The 24,313-nt window shown below is 41.9% G+C and overlaps 3 gene segments (V, D, J or C); all 3 read left to right on the forward strand.

Moving 5' to 3' along the window:
- The first annotated feature begins 1,287 nt into the window (after window positions 1-1,287).
- Window positions 1,288-1,751, forward strand: LOC114114562 (probable non-functional T cell receptor beta variable 23-1). The segment is given in 2 exon segments: window positions 1,288-1,358; window positions 1,459-1,751. Coding segments are annotated over 2 exon segments (342 nt in total).
- A 12,999-nt stretch (window positions 1,752-14,750) lies between these two features.
- LOC121819460 (T cell receptor beta variable 16-like) lies at window positions 14,751-15,356 on the forward strand. The segment is given in 2 exon segments: window positions 14,751-14,811; window positions 14,924-15,356. Coding segments are annotated over 2 exon segments (378 nt in total).
- Window positions 15,357-18,177: 2,821 nt separating this feature from the next.
- On the forward strand, window positions 18,178-19,486 carry LOC121819461 (T cell receptor beta variable 16-like). The segment is given in 2 exon segments: window positions 18,178-18,876; window positions 18,981-19,486. Coding segments are annotated over 2 exon segments (375 nt in total).
- Window positions 19,487-24,313: the final 4,827 nt, after the last annotated feature.

Here is a 24,313-nt window from a genome sequence, read left to right on the forward strand (position 1 = left end):
TGGTAACCAGAATATATAAGGAACTGTTACAAATAAGTAATAGCTACCAAGCCAAAAAGAAATATGGGCATAGCAGTGTACAGAAAACACCAGTGGCCTATAAACAGAAAAAAAATATACTCAACCTCCTTAACAATCATAAAAGTGCAAACTAAGACTACAGTCAGATACCATTTTATCCTAATAGACTGGCAAAAGAATTGTGCCAACTGAGTCCTAGATGTGTAACACTAGAAAACACACAATAAAATGTTCTTGGGATCATTTGATTTAATTAATTTGGAAAGCATCTTGTCTTAGTATGTAAAGTTAACGTGGTGACCCTACCGCTCAAGTTTTATATTCCCAGGTATAGAGAAGTATTGAACTTGGTTTATAAAGAAAGGTATGAGAATGTAGTCCCCTTTGTACTAGTACCAAAATCTAGAGGAAAAAACTACTGTGAATAAATTCGAGAATGGATAATAAATTCTGACAAACTAATAAATGGAATTCTACTTATTAATGAAATTTAATTATCTAAAATTATGTGCAAAACCATGAATTATTGGCACAGACGCACTATTGAATAAAAAAGAACATTACCAGAACAAAGTATAAACAGAATGAACCCCTTAGATAATTTTCAAAGACATAAAACACTGATTAATAAATAATTTACAGATTCTTACATAAATCTAAAAGTGGTAACAGAAAGTGAGTAAAAATTTGAACTTCGGGATTATGGTTACTTAGATCTGGCAGAAAAGAATGATAGACTCTAGAAAAATAAAAAGGACTTAAAATTCTCTGGGAAAATCTACCTTCCAGACTGATTGCTTCAGGCAAGATCATTCATTTTATTATTTGACTATATTTATTGCAGGTTCACACAAATATTTCTTTTGTTCAAAATTTGGTTTGTTAACATAAAGTAGCTGCCATACCATTTTGTAAGTGCAGTAGAAGTTATGATTGGCATACCACAAGTTATATGGTTCATTGTCTGAGAAGGGAGGGAGGAGGAGAGGGGGCAAACTGACAAATTTAAAAAGCAAATACATTATTCATGAGACATGATTTTATATGTATTTTATATGTAAAGGAGTGATGGAAGAGCAGAATCAGGAAACAGAAAGTTAAAACAGTTTGGAATGCATCCTGATTATTTCACAGCGTTCCTTGCCCTGTCAGCCTATGAACTATTATAGTCTCAGGTACCCGGGAACCGTGATGACCACAGGAAGTGACATCATCACAAGGAGGCGCTGAAGGGGGATGAGGCACCTGAGAGGAAAAGCTGCCGCCCTGCTTTCTCCTGGGGTCAGCCATGTGCCTCAGCCTCCTGGGCTGTGTGGCTCTTTTTCTGTGGGGAGCAGGTGAGGCACATGTATTGGATTTAAGTTTCAGGACTTTCTCCTATGGCTGCCATATCAGGCTCCCTCTTGGGCTTTTTGTGAACTTTCTCTTTCCTTACAGGCTCCATGGATACTGGGGTCACCCAGAGTCCCAGTCATCTGGTCAAAGGAAAAGACCAGAGAGCAAAGATGGATTGTGTCCCCATAAAAGGACACCCTTATGTTTACTGGTATCGCAAGAAGCTGGAAGCATTTGAGTTTTTGGTTTATTTGTGGAATGGAAAAATTACAGAAGATACAGCCATGTTCAAACAGCGATTTTCAGCTGAGTGCCCCCAAAACTCGCCCTGCAGCCTGGAAATCAAGTCCACCGAGGCACCAGACTCAGCTCTGTATATCTGTGCTAGCAGCTAATCCACAGTGCTGCACGTCAGCTCTTCTTAGAGCACAAACTCACCATGGACCCAGCTCAGGAAATCTGTGGTGTCATAGGAGGGTAGGAACTAACAGAAACCCACCTTGAAAGAGCATAAACCAGATGGAAAAATCTGTAAATGGCAACACAGGATGAGCAGAAGGGGAGGTGGAAAACAGCTGGTGGGAACACAAACCCAAGGAAGAGGAAAGAAGCTGTAAGGGGTCTCAGATTCCCCAGTTTACAGAGTATCTGGTGAAGGAGACACAGGATGTGACCTTGATGGGTTTCTAACCATCTTTATTAAAACATGAAGTTCCGTGCTTTTCATCTGGCAAAGCTGGGGCTTCAGACATAGGGATAATCGGCAGGTCACCTGTCTTCTGTGGGGACCCTGATCACATGGCTCAGCACATTCATTGATCCAGACCCAGAGACTCCTCAGGGCTCACGGCTGCTTCTCATCTGTCCCCGACAGAGCAACTGAGCAGAAAAATCAGCATCTCCCTTCAACCAGACTCCTACAACCGTGCAACTTTTAAAAGCAACTTTGAGGCATAACATACCAAAACAAAATGCACCAATTTAGATCCGTATTTCAGTACATTGTGACAAGTTTTTAACCCATGCAACCAGCATGAGAATCAAGACACAAACTATTTCCCCCTCCCCCAAAATCCCTCCATGCTTTTTTACTAAGGTCTTTTAAACTTGTTTTACCATTGTTTTGTAGATTTTTTATTGACTATGTCTAGCACATATTTTGTTGATTTTTTTTTTACTTTTCTCTAATTTTTTAAAGACAGGTATTATGAATTTACTTTTTAATACTCAAATGGAATTTATTTATTAAAATATTTCTTCCAAGACTTTGCATTATCCCACTTGGATTTAGTCTTTACATTTCTCAATTGGTGTCTCAACCGCACTATATTATAGAAAAACACCTTCTCCAGAAATTAGTGTTCACCAGCAACCATACCTGAGATCATAAGAGCAGCCTCATTTTCTGTGTGCCTGTTAGTATTGTTCTGCTTTAAAGTAAAAGAAACTAATTCAACCATACTGGAAGAGTTAAGAAGGGATACATTTTGCTTATGAAAATAAACCAGGGAGTTAACTATATTTAAGGAGCTATTTGACTACAAAGCACATGACTTGCAAAGAAGATTCATTTGTTGCATCTCCGCTGGTCAAGTCTGTGAATTCATTTCTTGTACCTCTCATGGGACATTTCTAAAATTAATATTGCTAAAAGGTCTGTACTACAGATTTAATGCAGTCCCTATCAAAATGCCTACAACAATTTTCACAGAACTAGAACAAATAGTTCTAAAATTTATGCTAAAGACACAGAAGACCCCAGATAGTAAAAAGCATTCAAGAGAATTTTAAAAATGCCCACAAAGCTAAAGGTGTCATACTCTGTGACTTCAGTTAATATTAAATGCAGAGCTATAATAATCAAAACAGAATGGTATTGCCACAAAAATGGACATACGATTGAAAGTCTAGAAATAAACCCACGAAACATGGTCAGTTAAACTATGTCAAAGAATGCAAGAATATGCAATTTAGAAAAAATTGTCTTCAATAAGTAGTACTGGTAAAACTGAACAGCTACATGAAAGAATGAAGTTAGAACATTTTCACACCTCATACACTTATATAAACTCAAAATGGATTAAAGACTGACTTGCAGGCCAGGAACAACAAAACTCCTAGAAGAAAATGCAGTCAGAACGCTCTTGACATCTATTGTAGCAACGCATATTCAGATCTGTCTCACTGGGGAAGGAAAACTAGAGCAAAAATAAACAAATGCAATTGAATTAACCTTAAAATCCTCTTTCCCTGGTGGCTCAGAGGTTAAAGCGTCTGCCTCCAATGCGGGAGACCTGGGTTCAATCCCTGGGTCGGGAAGATCCCCTGGAGAAGGAAATGGCAACCCACTCCAGTATTCTTGCCTGGAGAATCCCATGGACTGAGGAGCCTGGTGGGCTGCAGTCCACGGGGTCACAAAGAGTCGGACACGACTGAGTGACTTTACTTACTTACTTAAAATCTTCTTACAGCAAAAACAAACAAACAAAAGAGAACCATTGACAAAAGAAAAAGATAATGCACTGAATGGAAGAAAATATATGCAAACAAAATAATCAGTAAACCATTAATATTCAAAATATACAGTCAGGCAACTCAAAATGAAAACACAAACAACACAATTTTAAAAATGGGTAGAAGATCTTTCATCTCTCTGCCTGATTGCTTTGCAAATAAATCCCTTCCCTGACCCAAACGAGCTTCCCTTGTGGCTCAGCTGGTAAAGAATCCGCCTGCAATGCAGGAGACCCCAGTTCAATTCCTGGGTAGGGAAGATCTGCTGGAGAAGGCACAGGCTACCCACTCAAGTATTCTTGGGCTTCCCTGGTGGTTCAGCTGGTAAAGAATTCACCTGCAATGTGGGAGACCTGGGTTTGATCCCTGGTTTGGGAGGATCCCCTAGAGAAGGGAACTACCCACTCCAGTATTCTGGCCTGGAGAATTCCATGGATTGTATAGTCCATGGGTTCGCAAAAAGTTGGACATGGCTGAGTGACTTTCACTTTCTGCAGCAAACCTGGGCATCAGTGTTTTGGCTTCATGTGGGTCAGCCAAGATGAACCTGGGCCAATAGCAGTTAGAAGAGTGATGTGCTCCCCTGGTGTCACTAGTGGTAAAGAACCTGCCTGCCAATGCAGGAGACGTAAGACACATTCGTTTGATCTCTGGGTAGGGAAGATCCCCTGGAGGAGGGCACGGCAACCCACTCTGGTATTCTTGTCTTGAGAATTCCATGGGCAGGGGAACCTGGCAGACTACAGTCCATGGGTGGCAAAGAGTCAGACACGACCGACGATCCTGTTCACTTTCACTTGGCATGTGGATAACTCCTTTAATAGCAGGGTGTAATCTCATACCTTGTAACCCTCAGAGCATCTGCCACATATTTAGTACCAGTAGTTCTCCAAGTCAAATATAATTGATAAACAAGTAAATGAATGGCACTAGTATTTCTAGTGAAGATTTTGTGAAATTCCAGCCAGTAAAACAAGGAAAAAGGCTGAGAATGAGAAAAGGAGGGGATGAAAAGTTTTAAAAGACAGATGGCAAGTTTAGAAGAAGAACCAAAGGAATCTAAAGATGCAATGCATTATTAATATTAACAGATTTAATAAGCTCATTGAATTTAACATAAATATAAAAAGTTTATTCCATATGTTATCAACAGTTAAAATATTTTTTAAAGAGAGATGATTTTAAAATTCTAATGTAACATATAAAATGCATAAAAACAAATCTGTTAGGTAAATGAGACTGCAATTCAGAAAAGGATTAAATTTTGGAGGAAAACATTTAAAAAATCTGAAATAAGTGAAGATGTGTACCATGATCATGAATACGTAAGACCAATGGTAAGAGTATTCCTAATTCTGCACTACAATCTATTTGTTCAGGGCTGGTCAAAATCAGGAAAGATATTTTCATGAAATTTGATGAAAATTGTCTGAAATTTAAGTGGCCAACACAGAGAAAAAGAAACTAATGTTGAACAGGGACAAACTAAGGTGATTTCTCCTTGAACTATCAAATCGTTTCTTAATTTAGGATAATGAAAAAGGCATAAATAGACAAATGAAAATCATGGATTTAAAAGGAGAGCAAGTTTAAGCTGGATTATAGAAAAAGAAAGAGAGTTCCAGAAAAACATCTATTTCTGCTTTATTGACTATGCCAAAGCCTTTGACTGTGTGGATCACAATAAACTGTGGAAAATTCTGAAAGAGATGGGAATACCAGACCACCTAACCTGCCTCTTGAGAAACCTGTATACAGGTCAGGAAGCAACAGTTAGAACTGGACATGGAACAACAGACTGGTTCCAAATAGAAAAAGGAGTACGTCAAGGCTGCATATTGTCACCCGGCTTATTTAACTTCTATGCAGAGTACATCATGAGAAATGCTGGGCTGGAAGAAGCACAAGCTGGAATCAAGATTGCCGGGAGAAATACCAATAACCACAGATATGCAGATGACACCACCCTTATGGCAGAAAGTGAAGAGAAACTAAAAAGCCTCTTGATGAAAATGAAAGAGGAGAGTGAAAGAGTTGGCTTAAAGCTCAACATTCAGAAAAATAAGATCATGGCATCTGATCCCATCACTTCATAGCAAACAGATAGCGAAACAGTGGAAACAGTGTCAGACTTTATTTTTCTGGGCTCCAAAATCACTGCAGATGGTAATTGCAGGCATGAAATTAAAAGATGCTTACTCTTTGGAAGGAAAGTTATGACCAACCTAGATAGCATATTCAAAAGCAGAGACATTATTTTGTCAACAAAGGTCCGTCTAGCCAAGGCTATGGTTTTTCCAATGGTCATGTGATGTGAGAGTTGGGCTATAAAGAAAGCTGAGCTCAATGGATGCTTTTGAACTGTGGTGTTGGAGAAGCCTCTTGAGAGTCCCTTGGACTGCAAGGAGATCCAACCAGTCCATTCTAAAGGAGATCAGTCCTGGGATTTCTTTGGAAGGAATGATGCTGAAGCTGAAACTCCAATACTTTGGCCACCTGATGTGAAAAGCTGACTCATTTGAAAAGACTCTGATGCTGGGAAAGATTGAGGGCAGGAGGAGAAGGGGACAACAGAGAATGAGATGGTTGGATGACATCACGAACTCGATGGATATGGATTTGAGTGGACTCTGGGAGTTGGTGATGGACAAGGAGGCCTGTTGCACTGCGATTCATGGGGTCGCAAAGAGTCGGACACGACTGAGTGACTGAACTGAACTGAACTGGTGTTTAAGTAAGCATTTTATATATGATAGAGCTGTCACTGGAGGTATGCAGCGGAATAATGCAATGTTCTTCTGGGACAAGCTGTTATCCACAGAAGTAAGGATGGATTTAAATTCATTTTCAGAGCCTAAGAAAAAATAATTATTATTAAAGAATCAAATGCTTACACACAACTTTAAAATGTTAGCTGTCTGGTAAATAACTTATAAGTATACATTTATGATCTTGAGGTACAAGAACATAATTATAAAGAATTAAATGTATACCCTCCCCAAAGAGAATGTTTTTGCTAAGTCACTTCAGTCGTGTCTGACTCTGTGAGACCCCATAGATGGCAGCCCACCAAGCTCCACTGTCCCTGGGATTCTCCAGGCAAGAACACTGGAGTGGGTTGCCATTTCCTTCTCCAGTGCATGAAAGTGAAAAGTGAAAGTGAAGTCGCTCAGTCATGTCTGACTCTTCGCGACCCCATGGACTGCAGCCTACCAGGCTCCTCCATCCATGGGATTTTCCAGGCAAGAGTACTGGAGTGGGGTGCCATTGCCTTCTCTGAAAGAGAATGTAGACTCAACTAAATTAGGAATACCAACTAAAAAAAAAGGCATTACAAAAAGTGAAAGACAAGCCACAGACTGAATAGATATTAGCAGCACATGTAACTGACGAAGTTTGCTATCAGGAATATGTAAGGAATTGTTACAAATAAATAATAGCTGAACATTCAAAAAGAAAATATGGTCAAAAGGCAGTGTACCAAAAGCACTAGTGGCCTATAAACAGAAAAAATATATTCAATCAAAAAGTGAGAGAATTATAGAAAAAGGTCTATTTCTGCTTCACTGACTACACTAAAGCCTTTGATTGTGTGGATCACAACAAACTGGAAAATTCTGAAAAGATGGGCATACCAGACCACCTAATCTGCCTCCTGAGAAAACCTGTATGTGTGTCAAGAAGCAACAGTTAGAACTGGACATGGAACAAGAGACTGGTTAAAATTGGGAAAGGAGTACATCAAGGCCATAGATTGTCACCCTGCTTATTTTACTTATATGCAGAGTACATCATGTGAAATGCTGGGCTGGATGAAGCACAAGCTGAAATCAAAATTGCTGGGAGAAATATCAATAACCTCAGATATGCAGATGACACCACCCTTATAGCAGAAAGCAAAGAGGAGCTAAAGAGCCCCTTGACGAAAGTGAAAGAGGACAGTGGAAAAGTTGGCTTAAAGCTCAACATTCAAAAAACTTAGATCATGGCATCCAGTCCCATCACTTCCTAGCAGATAGATGGGGAAACAATGGAAACAGTGACAGACCTTATTTTCTGGGCTCCAAAATCAAAGCAGATAGTGACTACAGCCATGAAATTAAAAGACTCTTACTCCTTGGAAGAAAAGCAATGACCAACCTTGACAGCACATTAAAAAGCAGAGACATTTACTTTGCCAACAAAGCTCTGTCTAGTCAAAGCTATGGTTTTTCCAGCAGTCATGTATGGTTGTAAGAGTTGGACCATAAAGAAGGCTGAGCACCAAAGAACTGATGCTTTTGAACTGTGGTGTTGGAGAAGACTCTTGAGAGTCCCTTGGACTGCAAGGAAATCAAACCAATCGTAAAGGAAATCTGTCCTGAATATTCATTGGAAGGACTGATGTTGAAGTTGAAGCTCCAACACTTTGACCACCTGATATGATGCCCTGACTCACTGGAAAAGACCCTGATGCTGGGAAAAATTGACGGCAGGAGGAGAAGGGGATGACAGAAGATGAGATGGTTGGATGTCATCACCAATGGACATGAGTTTGAGCAAGCTCCGGAAATTGGTGACGGGCAGGGAAGCCTGGTATGCTGCAGTCCATGGGATCACAAAGAGTCAGACATGACTGAGTGACTGGACTAATCTAAACTGAAAAATCATAAAAATGCTAACTAAAACTAAAGTGATATACCATTTTATCCTAATAGACTGGCATAGTTAAAAGAACATAAATGACAGGACTTCCACGGTGACCTAGTGGTTAAGATTCTGGGCTTCCCCTGCAGGGAGGGGGGAGTAGGGGGTGGAGAGGGGGGCTTGATTCTATTCCCGTTCAGGGTACTAATAAACTGCATGCCACCGGGCACAGCCAGAAATTTAAAAAATTAGGAAGAATAGTACCAACTGAATTTTAGATGTGCGACCCTAGAAAACACACAACAGTTGTTGGGATTATTTATCTGGCTTAATTTGGAGCTTCGCTGGGGCTACCCTTGTGGCTCAGATGAAAAAGCATCTGCCTGAAATGCTGGAGACCCGGGTTCAATCCCTAGTTTGGGAAGACCCGCTGGAGAAGGAAATGGCAACCCACTCCAGTATTCTTGCCTGGAAAATTCCATGGACGGAGGAGCCTGGCAGGTTACAGTCCATGGGGTTACAAAGAGTTAGACACAACTGAGCGACTTCATTTTAATTTGGAAAGCATTTTGTCATAGAATGTAAAGTTGACATGCTGACCCTAAAGCTCAATTTTTATATTCCCAAGTATAGAGAAATATTATACCTTGGTATGTAAAGAAAGATATAAGAATGAAGTCCTGTTTGTACTAGCACCAAAACCTAGAGGAGAAAATTAGTGTACATTAACTCAAGAATGGATAATAAATTCTGACAAACTATTAATAATAAATGGAACCTTATATATTAATGATGGCTCATCAGGTAAAGAATCCACCTGCTTTGCAGGAGACACAGGAGATGCAGTTTGGATCCCTGGGTCGAGAAGATCCCCTGGAGGAGGAAATGGCAACCCACTCCAGTATTCTTGCCTGAAAAATCCCAGGGATAGAGGAACCTGATGGGCTACAGTCCGTGGGGTCACAAAGAGTCAGACATGCCTGAGGGAATGAGCAGGCATGCACGTATTAGCAAAAGTGAATTATATAAAATTATCTGCAAAAACATAAATTATTATCACAGACATAATACTGAATAAAAATATGACACAGACAAAGTATAAACAGAATAAATCCCTTAGATAAATTTCAAAGACATAAAACACTGATTAATATATAATTTACAGATTCTTACATAAGTCTAAAACTGATAATGGAAGGAAAGTGAGTAAAAACTTGAACTTTAGGATTATGTTTTCCTAGACCTAGTAGAGAAAGAATGATAAAATCTGGAAAAATAACACAGGGACTTAAAAATTCTCAGAGAAAATCTGTCTCCTAAGCTAACAGTTTCAGGTTAGATGACTCATTTTATTATTTCTCTGGATGCTTTATATATCCATTACAAATATTTCTTTTGTATAGTTCAAAATTTGGCTTGTTAGTATAAGGTAGCTGCTGGGTTCATTTGTAAGTGCAGTAGAAGCTAAGACCGATGTACAGCAAGTTGTGTATTTCATTGTCTGAGAGGGAAGGGAGGGGGAGGCAAACTGACAAGATAAAAAGCAAGTGAGTTATTGATGTGCAACTGGTTTTCAATTTAAAGAAATGATGAAAGAACAGAATCCGGGAAAAGACAATTGGAGCAGTCTGGAATCCACACTAGCTGCTTCGCCAGCTTTCCCTGCCCGCCCAGGCTATGGAAAGCTAGCATCTCATGCACGTGGGGACTGGGGTGACCACAGGGAGCAACCACGTCACGAGGAGGTGCTGCAGGGGATGAGGCGCTTGAGAGGAAAAGCCACGGCTCTGCTCTCTCCCTGAGCCAGCCATGTGCCTCGGCCTCCTGTGCTGTGTGGCTCTTTTATTCTGGGGAGCAGGTGAGGTGAATTAATCGGATTCTAGATTCAGGACTTTCTCCTGAGGCTGCAAAATCAGGCTCCTTCAAGGGCCTTTTCTTCACTTTCTCTCTCTTTTCTCACAGGCTCCATGGACACTGAGGTCACCCAGAGTCCCAGCCATCTGGTCAAAGGAAAAGACCAGAGGGCAAAAATGGACTGTGTCCCCATAAAAGGACACTCTTATGTTTACTGGTATCGCAGGAAGCTGGAAGAAGCATTCGAGTTCTTGGTTTACTTACAGGATGAAAAAATTATAGAAGATACAGACATGTTCAAACAGAGATTTTCAGCTGAGTGCCCCCAAAACTCACCCTGCAGCCTGGGAATCAAGTCCACCAAGGCATCAGACTCAGCTCTGTATTTCTGTGCCAGCAGCCAGTCCACAGTGCTGCACGTCAGCTCTTCTTAGAACACAAACTCACCATGGACCCAGCTCAGGAAATCAGTGGTGTCGTAGGAGGGTAGGAACTAACAGAAACCCACCTTGAAAGAGCATTAGCCAGAAGGAAAAAATCTGTAAATGGCAACACAAAATGAGCAAAAGGGGAGGTGGAAAACAGCTGGTGGGAATACAAATCCAAGAATGGGGCAGGAAGCTGTACAGTGGTCTCAGATTCCCCAGTTTTCAGGGTATCTGGCAAAGGAGACACAGGATGTGACCTTGATGGGTTCCTAACAATCTTTAATAAAATATGCAGTTCTGAGCTTTTCATCTGGCAAAGCTGTGCCTTCAGGAATAAGGATAATCGGTAGGTCATCTGTCTTCCCTGGTCTCCCTGATCACCTGCATCAGGACATTCATTGATCCAAACAGAAATGAGTGTCTAGAAATAAAACCACATAAGCATGGTCAATTAAGCTGGTTTTAGAAAAGGCAGAGGAACCAGAGATCAAATCGCCAACATCCGCTGGATCATGGAAAAAGCGAGAGAGTTCCAGAAAAACGTCTACTTCTGCTTTATTGACTATGCCAAAGCCTTTGACTGTGTGGATCACAATAAACTGTGGAAAATTCTGAAAGAGATGGGAATACCCGACCACCTGACTTGCCTCTTGAAAAACCTATATGCAGGTCAGGAAGCAACAGTTAGAACTGGACATGGATCAACAGACTGGTTCCAAATAGGAAAAGGAGTACGTCAAGGCTGTATATTGTCACCCTGCTTATTTAACTTCTATGCAGAGTACATCATGAGAAACGCTGGGCTGGAAGAAGCACAAGCTGGAATCAAGATTGCCAGAAGAAATATCAATAACCTCAGATATGCAGATGACACCACCTTTATGGCAGAAAGTGAAGAGAAACTAAAAAGCCTCTTGATGAAAGTGAAAGAGGAGAGTGGAAAAGTTGGCCTAAAGCTCAACATTCAGAAAACAAAGATCATGGCATCTGGTCCCATCACTTCATGGGAAATAGATGGGGAAACAGTGGAAACAGTATCAGACTTTATTTTTGGGGGATCCAAAATCACTGCAGATGGCGACTGCAGCCATGAAATTAAAAGATGCTTACTCCTTGGAAGGAAAGTTATGACCAGCCTAGACAGCATATTCAAAAGCAGAGACATTACTTTGCCAACAAAGGTCCATCTAGTTGAGGCTATGGTTTTTCCTGTGGTCATGTATGGATGTGAGAGTTGGACTGTGAAGAAAGCTGAGCACTGAAGAATTGATGCTTTTGAACTGCAGTGCTGGAGAAGACTCTTGAGAGTCCCTTGGACTGCAAAGAGGTCCAACCAGTCCATTCTGAAGGAGATCAGTCCTGGGTGTTCATTGGAAGGACTGATGCTAAAGCTGAAACTCCAGTACTTTGGCCACCTTATGCGAAGAGTTGACTCATTGGAAAAGACCCTGATGCTGGGAGGGATTGGGGGCAGGAGGAGAAGGGGACGACAGAGGATGAGATGGCTGGATGGCATCACAGACTCAATGGACATGAGTTTGAGTAAACTCCGGGAGTTGGTATTGGACAGGGAGGCCTGGCATGCTGCGATTCATGGGATCGCAAAGAGTTGGACATGACTGAGCAACTGAACTGAACTGAACTGAAACTATGATAAGGAATGCAGGAATAAACAGATTGGAAATAGACATGCTCTTCAATAAGCAGTGCTGGTTAAACTAGACAACTACGTAAAAAAATGAAATTGGAGCATTTCCTCATGCCAAACACAAATTCAAACACAAAATTGATTAAAGATAGACATGTAATGCCAGAAACCATAAAACTTCTAGAACAAAACACAGAACACCCTCTGCCATCAGTTGTAGCAATATATGTTTTGATCTGTCTCCTCAGGAAAAGGAAACAAAAGCAAGAATGATCAAGTGGAAACTTATTAAGCATAAAACTTTCTCATAGTCAAAACCAAAAAACAAAATGTTGACAAAACAAAGACAGCCTGCTGAATGGGAGAAAATATTTGCAAATGATATAACCAGTAGAGCATTAATATCCAAATTTTTCATATTAAGTTCAGTCTACTCAATATGGAAAACAAAAACAACACAAAAAAATCGGCAGATCTCTCGTCTTCTTGCTTGGCTGGCGGCCTTGAAGACAACCCTCTTCTCTCCAACAAACCTGGGCATCTCTTATTTTGGCTTTCCTGTGGGTCAGCCAAGAAGAACCTGGCCCAGTAACAGTTGATTTGCAAATATCCTGGCATGCCAATAACTCCTCTAATAGCAGGAACTAATTTTACACGTTTTAACCCTCCATAGCACCTACCACATATCCACTACCTGTAGTTCTCTGGGTCAAACATAATTGACAAGTAAGTAAATGAAGTCCGCCACTATTTCTGGTCATGATTATGCTGAATATCTAGCCAACAGAACTAGAAAAAAAGGGTTAGAATGAAGAAAGAAGCGAAGAAATGATTAAAGACAGACGGAAAACTGAGACAAAGAACCAAAGGAATCTAAAGAAGCATTGCATTATTAATAACAACAAATTTAATAAATTTACTGAATTCAACATAAACTTTAAAAGTCAATTTATTTCCATATATTAGCAAGAAACAGTCAAAAACATATTTTTTAAAGAGAGAGACCATTTACAAATTATAACACATACAAAATCTGTTAAAAATCTATTAGGTAAATGATTATTTAATTCAGAAAATTATTACATTTTAGGGAAAACATTTTAAAAACCTAAAACAAGTGAAGCTATATAGCATGATCGTGACTAAGTTAAACCAATAGAAAGAGTATTCTTATTTTTGTACTACCATCTATGTATTCAATGCAGCACTAATCAAAATCACAAAAGATATTCTCATGCAACTTGATGAAAGTCACTGAAATTTAGGCAAAGAGAGAGAATAGGGAAGATAATGTTGCGATTATCAAGATAGGTAGAGAAAGAAAGATAAGAATCTAGAAAAATAACACGGAGACTCGAAAATTCTCAGTGAAAGTCTGTTTCCTAAACTGATTGTTCCAGGCAAGATCATTCATTTTGCTATTTCTCTAGATGTATTGCATGTTTGCATGTTCCTGGACGGAGGAGCCTGGTAGGCTGCAGTCCATGGGGTCGCTAAGAGTCAGACACGACTGAGCGACTTCACTTTCACTTTTCACTTTCATGCATTGGAGAAGGAAATGGCAACCCACTCCAGGGTTCTTGCCTGGAGAATCCCAGGGACAGGGGAGCCTGGTGGGCTGCCGTCTGTGGGGTTGCACAGAGTTGGACACGACTGAAGCGACTTAGCAGCAGCAGCACAAATATTTGTAGAGCTCAAATTTTGTGTTTTTAACATAAGTTCAGTTCAGCTCAGTCGCTCAGTCATGTCTGACTCCTTGCGACTCCATGAATTGCAGCACGCCAGGCCTCCCTGTCCATCACCAACTCCCGGAGTTCACTCAGACTCGCGTCCATCAAGTCAGTGATGCCATCCAGCCATCTCATCCTCTGTCGTCTGCTTTTCCTCCTGCCCCCAATCCCTCCCAGCATCAAAGTCTTTTCCAATGAGTCAACTCTTCGCATGAGGTGGCCAAAGTAAGTAGCTACTATGCAATAGAAGCTATGATTGACATATAGCAAAGTGTATCGTTCATTGCCTAAGAGGGAAGGGAGGAGGCGAAAAGGCAAATTGACAAGTTAAAAAAGCAAATAAATTACTGATGTGAAATGACTTCTGTTCTTTAAAGACTGATGAGAGACAAGAATCAGGAAAAAAGAAAAATACAGCAGTTTCAAATTCATACTAGTTGTTTCACGAGCTTTCTGTGCCCTCCCAGCCTATGAAATGTTAGCGACTCATGTACACAGGGGCTCTAATGACCATGTGAACCCACCACGTCACAAGGAGTTGCTGAAGGGGGAGGAGGCACCTTAGGGAAAAAGTCACCGCCCTGCTTTCTCCCTGATCCAGACATGTGCTTCAGCCTCCTGTGCTGGGCAGCTTTCTTTTTCTTCTGGGGAGCAGGTAAGTCCCTGTTGTGAAGTTGTTGGATTCCAATCTCAGGACTTTCTCCTGTGGCTGCAAAATCAGCCTTTATCCTGGGCTTTCATTGCATTTACTGTCTCATCCCTTACAGGCTCCATGGACACTGAGGTCATCCAGAGTCCAGGTCATCTGGTCAAAGGAAAAGACCAGAAAGCAACAATGGATTGTGTCCCCATAAAAGGACATGTTCATGTATACTGGTATCGCAAGAAGCTGGAAGGAGCATTTGAGTTTTTGGTTTACTTACAGAATCAAGATGTTGTGGAAGACACAGAAATATTTCAACAGCAGTTTTTGGCTCAGTGGCCCCAAAACTCACCCTGCAGCCTGGAAATCAAGTCCACCAAGGCAGTGGACTCAGCTCTGTATTTCTGTGCCAGCAGCCAGTCCACAGTGCTGCACGTCAGCTCTTCTTAGAACACAAACTCACCATGGACCCAGCTCAGGAAATCAGTGGTGTCATAGGAGGGTAGGAATTGACAGAAACCCACCTTGAAAGAGCATACATCAGAAAGAAAAATCTGTAAATGGCAACACAGGATGAGCAGAAGGGGAGGTGGAAAACATCTGGTGGGAACACAAACCCAAGGACGGGGCAGGAAGCTGTAAGGGGTCTCAGATTCCCCATTTGGCAGGGTATCTGGCAAAGGAGAGACACAGGATGTGACCTTGATGGGTTCCTAACAATCTTTATTAAGAAGTGTAATTTTGAGCTTTCCACCTGGCAAAACTGTGCCTTCAGAAATAATCAGCAGGGTCACCCTGGTCACCTTGCTCAGCATATTAACTGATCCAGACCCAGGGACTCCTCAGGGGTTCACGGCTGCTTCTCTCAGCAGTCCCTGCCAGAGGAGCTGAGCAAGAAATGCAGCAACTCCCTGGGTCCTGAATACTACAATCACACAAGCTTTCAAAGCAACAACTCGGCAATAAAATGCACCCAATTGGAGTATATGTTTCAACACTTTTTGACGAGATTTTGCTGTATAGATAGCTGGCATGACAATCAAGCCACAGAATACTTCTCCCTCCCCCAAAGTCCCTCCTTGCTATTTTACTGAGGTCTTTGAAAGTTCTTTAAGCTTGGCTTCCTATTTTTTAATCATAAGATCATAGCATCCAATCCCATCACTTCATGGCAAATAGATGAGGAGAAATTGGAAACAATGAAAGATTTTATTTTTTTGGTCTCCCAAATCACTGCAGATGGTGACTGCAGGGATGAAATTAAAAGATGCTTGCTCCTTGGAAGCAAAGCTATGACAAACCTAGTCAGCATATTAAAAAGCAGAGACATTACTTTCCTGATAAAGGTCTGTCTAGTTAAAACTACGGTTTTTCCAGGAGTCCTGTGTGGATGTGAGAGTTGGACCATATATGAAGCTGAGCACCGAAGAATTGATGCTTCTGAACTGTGGTGTTGGAGAAGACTCTTGTGATGCTGGAACACCCCTTGGACTTCAAGGAGATGAAACCAGTCAATCCTAAAGGAAATCAGTTCTGAATATTCATTGGAAGGACTGATGCTAAAGCTAAAGCTCCAATACTTTGACCACCTGATATGAAGCCCTGACTCATTGGAAAAGACCCTGATGCTGGGAAAGATTGAAGGCAGGAGAAGTGGGTGACAGAGTATGAGAAGGTTGGATGGCATCACCGACTCGATGGCAAGTTTTGGGAGTTGGTGACGGACAGAGATGCCTGGTGTGCTACAGTCCATGGGACCACAAAGTGTTGGACACGACTGAGCAACTCAACTGAACTAAACTGAAAAATCATAAAAATGCAAACTAAAACTACAGTGATATACTATTTTATCCTAATAGACTGCTGCTGCTGCTGTGTGTCCGTCTCTGTGCGACCCTATAGACAGCAGCCAACCAGGCTCCCCCATCCCTGGGATTCTCCAGGCAAGAACACTGGAGAGGGTTGCCATTTCCTTCTCCAATGCATGAAAGTGAAAAGTGAAACTCAAGTCGCTCTGTCGTGTCTGACTCTTCGCGACCCTATAGACAGCAGCCAACCAGGCTCCCCCATCCCTGGGATTCTCCAGGCAAGAACACTGGAGAGGGTTGCCATTTCCTTCTCCAATGCATGAAAGTGAAAAGTGAAACTCAAGTCGCTCAGTCGTGTCTGACTCTTCGCGACCCCATGGACAGCAGTCTACCAGGCTCCTCCGCCCATTGGATTTTCCAGGCAAGAGTACTGGAGTGGGGTGCCATTGCCCTCTCCGCCTAGTAGACTAGCAAAGGTTAAAGAACATTAAGTGCCAGGATTTCCATGGAGGTCTAGTGGTTAAGATGCTGGGCTTCCCTGCAGAGGGCGCTGGTTCTATTCCTGTTCAGGGTACTAGTAAACCACATGCCACCTGGCACACCCAGAAATTTTAAAACTTAGAAAGAATAGTACCAATTGAATTTTAGATGTGCAACCCTAGAAAACACATAACAGTTGCTGGGATTATTTATTTGGCTTAATTTGGAAAGCATTTTGTCTTAGTATGTACAGTTCATGTGGTGACCCTAAGGCTCAATTTTTATATACACAGGTATAGGGAAATATTATACCTTGGTATGTAAAGAAAGGTATAAGAATGCAGTCCTGTTTGTACTAGCACCAAAATCTAGAGGAAAAACTAGTGTACATTAATTCAAGAATGGATAATAAATTCTGACAAACTATTAATAATAAATAGAACCTTATATATTAGTGATAGCTTAGCAGGTAAAGAATCCGCCTGCTTTGCCGGAGACACAGGAGATGCAGGCTGGAATCCTGGGCTGGGAAGATCCCCTGGAGGAGGAAATGGCAACCCACTCCAGGATTCTTGCCTGAAAAATCCCAGGGACAGAGGAACCTGGTAGGCTACAGTCCATGGGGTGACAAAGAGTCAGACATGACTGAGGGAATGAGCAGGTATGTACATATTAGCAAAAGTGAATTATATAAAATTATCTGCAAAAACAATAATAATAAAGTATTATCATTTAAATTATTATATAAAATAATCATAAATTATTATCACAGACATAATGCTGAATAAAAAATGACACAGAAAAAAGCATAAACAGAATAAACCCCTTAGGTAAATTTCAAAGACATAAAATACTGATTAGTATGTAACTTACAGATTCTTACACAAGTCTAAAACTAAAAATGGAATGAAAGTGAGTAAACACTGAAACTTTGGTATTATGTTTTCCAAGACTTGGTAGAGAAAGAATGATAAAATCTAGAAAAATAACACAGGGACTTAAAAATTCTAAGAGAAAATCTGTCTCCTAAGCTAACAGTTTCAGGCTGCTGCTGCTAAGTTGCTTCAGTCGTGTCCAACTCTGTGCAACCCCACAGACGGCAGCCCACCAGGCTCCGCCGTCCCTGGGATTCTCCAGGCAAGAACACTGGAGTGGGTTGCCATTTCCTTCTCCAGTGCATGAAAGTGAAAAGTGAAAGCTAAGTCGCTCAGTCGTGTCTGACTCCTTGCGACCCCATGGCCTGCAGCACACCAGGCTCCTCCGTCCATGGGATTCTCCAGGCTGCTAGATGACTCATTTTATTATTTCTTTAGATGCTTTATATATCCATCACAAATACTTCTTTTGTATTGTTCAAAATTTGGCTTGTTAATATAAAATGGCTACTCTATTAATTTGCAAGTGCAGTGGAAGCTATGACTGACATACAGCAAGTTGTGTATTTCATTACCTGAGAGGGAAGGGAGGAGGGGAGGAGGCAAATAGACAAGATAAAAAGCAAGTAAGTTATTGATGTGTAACTGATTTTCATTTGTTAAAGAAATGATGAAAGAGCCGGATCAGGAAAAGAGACAATTGAAAGTCTGGAATCCATGGTAGTTGTTTCACCAGCTTTCCCTGCCCTCGAGTACATGGGGACTGTGATGACTGCAGGGAGAGACCACGTCACACGGAGGTGCTGAAGGCGGATGAGGAGCCCTAGAGGAAAAGCCACGGCTCTGCTTTCTCCCTGAGCCAGCCATGTGCCCTGGTCTCCTGTGCTGTGTGGCCCTTTTCATCTGGGGAGCAGGTGAGGTGAATTTCTTGGATTCTAGATTCAGGACTTTCTCCTGCGGCTGCAAAATCAGGCTCCTTCAAGGGCTTTTTGTGAACTTTCTGTCTCTTTCCTTACAGCCTCCATGGACACTGAGGTCACTCAGAGTCCAAGTCATCTGGTCAAAGGAAAAGGCCAGAAAGCAAAGATGGATTGTATCCCCATAAAAGGACATATTAATGTTTATTGGTACCGCAGGAAGCTGGAAGAAGCATTAGAGTTCTTGGTTTACTTACAGAAGCAAGACATTGAGGAAGACACAGAAGTGTTCAAAGAGCAATTTTCAGCTCAGTGCCCCCCAAACTCGCCCTGCAGCCTGGAAATCAAGTCCACCAAGGCAGCGGACTCAGCTCTGTATTTCTGTGCCAGCAGCCAGTCCACAGTGCTACACGTCAGCTCTTCTTAGAACACAAACTCACCATGGACCCAGCTCAGGAAATCAGTGGTGTCGTAGGAGGGTAGGAATTGACAGAAACCCACCTTGAAAGAGCATACATCAGAAAGAAAAATCTGTAAATGGCCACACAGGATGAGCAGAAGGGGAGGTGGAAAACAGCTGGTGGGAACACAAACCCAAGGACGGGGCAGGAAGCTGTAAGGGGTCTCAGATTCTCCACGATGCAGGGTATCTGGCAAAGGAGAGACACAGGATATGTGACCTTGATGGGTTCCTAACAATCTTTATTAAGAAGTGTAATTTTGAGCTTTCCACCTGGCAAAACTGTGCCTTCAGAAATAAGGATAATCAGCAGGATCACCCTGGTCACCTTGCTCAGCATATTAACCGATCCAGACCCAGGGACTCCCTAGGGGTTCATGGCTGCTCCTCTCAGCTGTCCCTGCCAGAGGAGCTGAGCAAGAAATGCAGCAACTCCCTAGGTCCTGAGTAGTCCAATCACACAAACTTTAAAAGCAACAACTCGGCAATAAAATGCACCCAATTGGAGTATATGTTTCAACACTTTTTGACGAGATTTTGCACCTGTATAGATAGCTGGCTGGAGAAGGCAATGGCACCCCACTCCAGTACTCTTGCCTGGAAAATCCCATGGACAGAGGAGCCTGGAAGGCTGCAGTCCATGTGGTCACCAAAGAGTCAGACTTAGCTTTCACTTTTCACTTTCATGCATTGGAGAAGGAAATGGCAACCCACTCCAGTGTTCTTGCCTGGAGAGTCCCAGGGATGGGGGAGCCTGGTGAGCTGCTGTCTATGGGCTCGCACAGAGTCAGACACGACTGAAGCGACTTATCAGCATAGATAGCTGGCATGACAATCAAGCCACAGAATACTTCTCCCTCCCCTAAAGTCCCTCCTTGCTATTTTACTGAGGTCTTTTTAAGTTCTTTAAGCTTGGCTTTTTATTTTTTAATCATAAGATCATAGCATCCAATCCCATCACTTCATGGCAAATAGATGAGGAAAAGTTGGAAACAATGAAAGACTTTATTTTCTTGGGCTCCCAAATCACTGCAGATGGTGACTGTAGGCATGAAATTAAAAGATGCTTGCTCCTTGGAAGAAAAGCTCTGACAAACCTAGACAGTGTATTAAAAAGCAGGGACATCATTTTGCTGACAAAGGTCCATATTGTCCATCATGGTTTTTCAGTGCTCATGCACAGATGTGAGTTGAACCACAAAGAAGTCTGAGAGCCAAAGAACTGATGCTTTTGAAATGTGGTGCTAGAGAAAACTCTTGAGAGTCCTTTGGACAGCAAGGAAATCAAACCAATCAATCCTAAATGAAATCAACTCTGAATATTCATTGGAAGGACTAATACTGAAGTTGAAGCTCCAGTAGTTTGGTCATTTGACGTGAAAAGCCATCCCATTGGTAAAGACCCTAATGCTGAGAAAGATTGAAGGCAGCAGGAGAAGGGGCTGACAGAAGATGAGATGGTTGGATGGCATCACCAACTCAGTGGGCACGAGTTTGAGTAAACTCCAGGAGTTGGTGATGGACAGGGAGGCCTGGCGTGCTGCAGTCCATGGGGTCACAAACAGTAGACACAACTGAGCGACTGAACAATAAAATCCCCTGCATATATTTTGTTAAAGTTTCCTGAAGATTTCCCTGATGTAAGAATTATTTTATGAAAGTACATTTAGATACTCATAAGAAATTTATTTATTAAAATATTTTCTGCCAAGATTTCTCATTAGTGCTATCCAATGTAGTATTTACCTTTCTCAACTGATGTCTCAATCTAAGTGTCAATCAACAGATGAAGGGATCCATCATATATATATAATATATATGTATGTACTTTACATATATATATATATATATATACACATATAATAGAATACTACTTAGACCTTAAAAGAAATAAAACACTGCCATTTACTGGTTGCTAATGTCTAAGGAGAAGGGGGACATGAGGAGTTGTCAAATTGAAATTTCATGAGGACGTGATGGTCGGATGGCGTCACCGACTCAATGGACTTGAGTTTGGGTAAACTCTGGGAGTTGGTGATGGACAGGGAGGCCTGGTGTGCTGCAGTCCATGGATTCGCAAAGAGTTGGACACAACTGAGCAACTGAACTGAACTGATGCTAATTCATTAAACTGTGTACATTAAATATGTGCAGTTTGGTACATAAATTATAGCTCAATGAAGCTGTTAAAAATAATTAGAAAGTAAGTAAATCTAGGGCTTCCCTGATAGCTCAGCTGGTAAATAATCCCCTTCAATGCGGGAGACCTCAGTTCGATTCCTGGGTTGGGAAGATTCTCTGGAGAAGAGATAGGCTACCCACTCCAGTATTCTTGGACTACCCTTGTGGCTCAGCTGGTAAAGAATCCGCCTGCAATGTGGGAGACCTGGGTTAGAACTCTGGGTTGGGAAGAAGCTGTTAAAAATAAATAAAAGGTTCAGTTCAGTTCAGTTCAGTCGCTCAGTCGTGTCCGACTCTTTGTGACCCCATGAATCGCAGCACGCCAGGCCTCCCTGTCCATCACCAACTCCTGGAGTTCACTCAGACTCACATCCATCGAGTCAGTGATGCCATCCAGCCATCTCATCCTCTGTCATCCCCTTCTCCTCCTGCCCCCAATCCCTCCCAGTATCAGAGTCTTTTCCAGTGAGTCAACTCTTTGCATGAGGTGGCCAAAGTACTGGAGTTTCAGCTTTACCATCATTCCTTCCAAAGAAATCCCAGGGTTGATCCCCTTCAGAATGGACCGGTTGGATCTCCTTGCAGTCCAAGGGACTCTCGAGAGTCTTCTCCAACACCACAGTTCAAAAGCATCAATTCTTTAGCACTCAGCCTTCTTCACAGTCCAACTCTCAGATTGCATACATGACTACTGGAAAAACCATAGCCTTGACTAGATGGACCTTTGTTGGCAAAGTAATGTCTCTGCTTTTGAATATGCTATCTAGGTTGGTCATAACTTTTCTTCCAAGGAGTAAGCTTCTTTTAATTTTATGTCTGCAATCACCATCTGCAGTGATTTTGGAGCCCCAAAAAATAAAGTCTGCCACTGTTTCCACTGTTTCCCCATCTATTTCCCATGGAGTGATGGGACCGGATGCCATGATCTTTGTTTTCTGAATGTTGAGCTTTAAGCCAACTTTTTCACTCTTTCACTAGAAGGTAAGTAAATGTAATTCAAGCCAAAAGAGCTGCTTTGAACAGTGCGTGTATGCTTGCTCAGACGTGTACAACTCTTTGCAGCTCTTTGCAACACCATGGACTGTAGTCCACCAGGCTCTTCTGTCCGTGGGATTTTCCAGGCAAGAATACTGGAGTGGGTTGCCATTTCCTTCTCTTGCTTAGAATTGCAACTTACATATTAAAGGGAATTAGTGGAAAGGATTGTTAGATGAGCTCAGAGGGGATAAGAGAAGAGGTAATCAAGTGCAGTTTAATAAGAACGGAAACCTTCCTGCCCTGTTGCTAAGCAACAGAAGCTCATAATTCTTCTTTCTAAAAGACAGGCATAAAATGCCTCAGCAACTGTTACTTTCTGTGTCTAAGGCTCTGATAAAGGTTCATATTCATGGAAAAAAATATTTATTGGGATCTGGTGTCCCTTCTATCAGTGGGACTTGGGCAGGGTATTAGTTGAATCCAGTTGCTACTTTTTATGACCAGGAGACTTAATAGAGTTACAGAGAAGTTTCCTTAAAGAAAATCGTGTTTACAATGACATCCTAAAGATGGGTTGGAGTTTACAAAGTGGGACTGGGGATAGAGAACAGACAAGCATGGATAGAAGATCTGGTGCAAAATTGTTGAGGTAGGAAAGAAACCAGTGTGCTTAATGAATGAAGATGCAGCGACGTGTGAGGAGCAGAGAGAGGAAGGAGGTGAGCGAGAGGTGAGACAGGAGACAAGCAGGCAGACATCAGCCATCAGACATCAGACCGTCCGTGAACTTGCAAATCAAAGTATACGCTATGGAACGTAACATACAATTTGATGCGAGTCGAGTTCTTTCATAGCCTTAATTTGCCAGAACAGTTTCAAGTTCACAGAAAAGTTGAGCAGGAGGTACAGAGTGTTCTCAGATGCCCCTTGCCCTGCCATTAAGATTTTAGGTATTTGACTTCTGCAGTAATCATGTTAGTATTTGTTGATGTGGGTGTGCCTGCACACGAGTGTTTTAAAAAATCATCCTGGCTATAGCATGAAACTACAAAGGACAGTGCACAAAAAGCATAGGCTGAGAATACATACAGTTGTGAATGCAGCGGTCTAGGCAGCTGGCAGCGAAGCTGTTCGTGCAATGATGATGATGGTAGTGAAAGCAATACACGAAAATGAGAGATTTAAAACATAATTAGGAAATAAAATCAAAGGACTTCGTAATTGGTTGGACACAGGAGGCAACAGAAGGGGAGAGCTGAGAGGGCTACCACAGCCATATAGGATAGATGGTGGCTCCGACGGTAAAGAATCTGCCTGCAATGCAAGAGACCTGGGCTCAATCCCTGGGTCAGGAAGATCCCCTGGAGAAGGGAATGGCAACCCACTCAATATTCTTGCCTGGAAAATCCATGGAAAGAGGAGTCTGGTGGGCTACAGTCCATGGGGTCACAAACAGTGGGACAGTAATGAGCGGTTGTCACTCACTCACTCACCGCAGCCACGGGTTAGGACCAAGTGGGAAAAAGAGTTGCAAAAACTGACCACTAGGGGGTGATGCGGATCTTTCTGTAAAACTGAGCACAAAGCGCAGGCACAGACTGACCTCCCATCTGATAAGTTGTTGGGTGCTGCATGGAATGCAAGTGAGATCTCTTAATAGTGGCTATACAACTGTGGGTGATGATTAGTCAAAGCCCCCTCACCTGCCTTCAGTCCTTTTAAGAGCTGCATAGCCTCCAAGGGGCAGGTAAGTCTCAACAAGGAGATGTTTGTCCTACTTGTTTTCCAGGACCTGGAATCAGCTGCCTGTAGTTC

Source organism: Ovis aries, chromosome 4 (genome assembly GCF_016772045.2).
Source record: "Ovis aries strain OAR_USU_Benz2616 breed Rambouillet chromosome 4, ARS-UI_Ramb_v3.0, whole genome shotgun sequence".
NCBI lineage: Eukaryota > Metazoa > Chordata > Mammalia > Artiodactyla > Bovidae > Ovis > Ovis aries.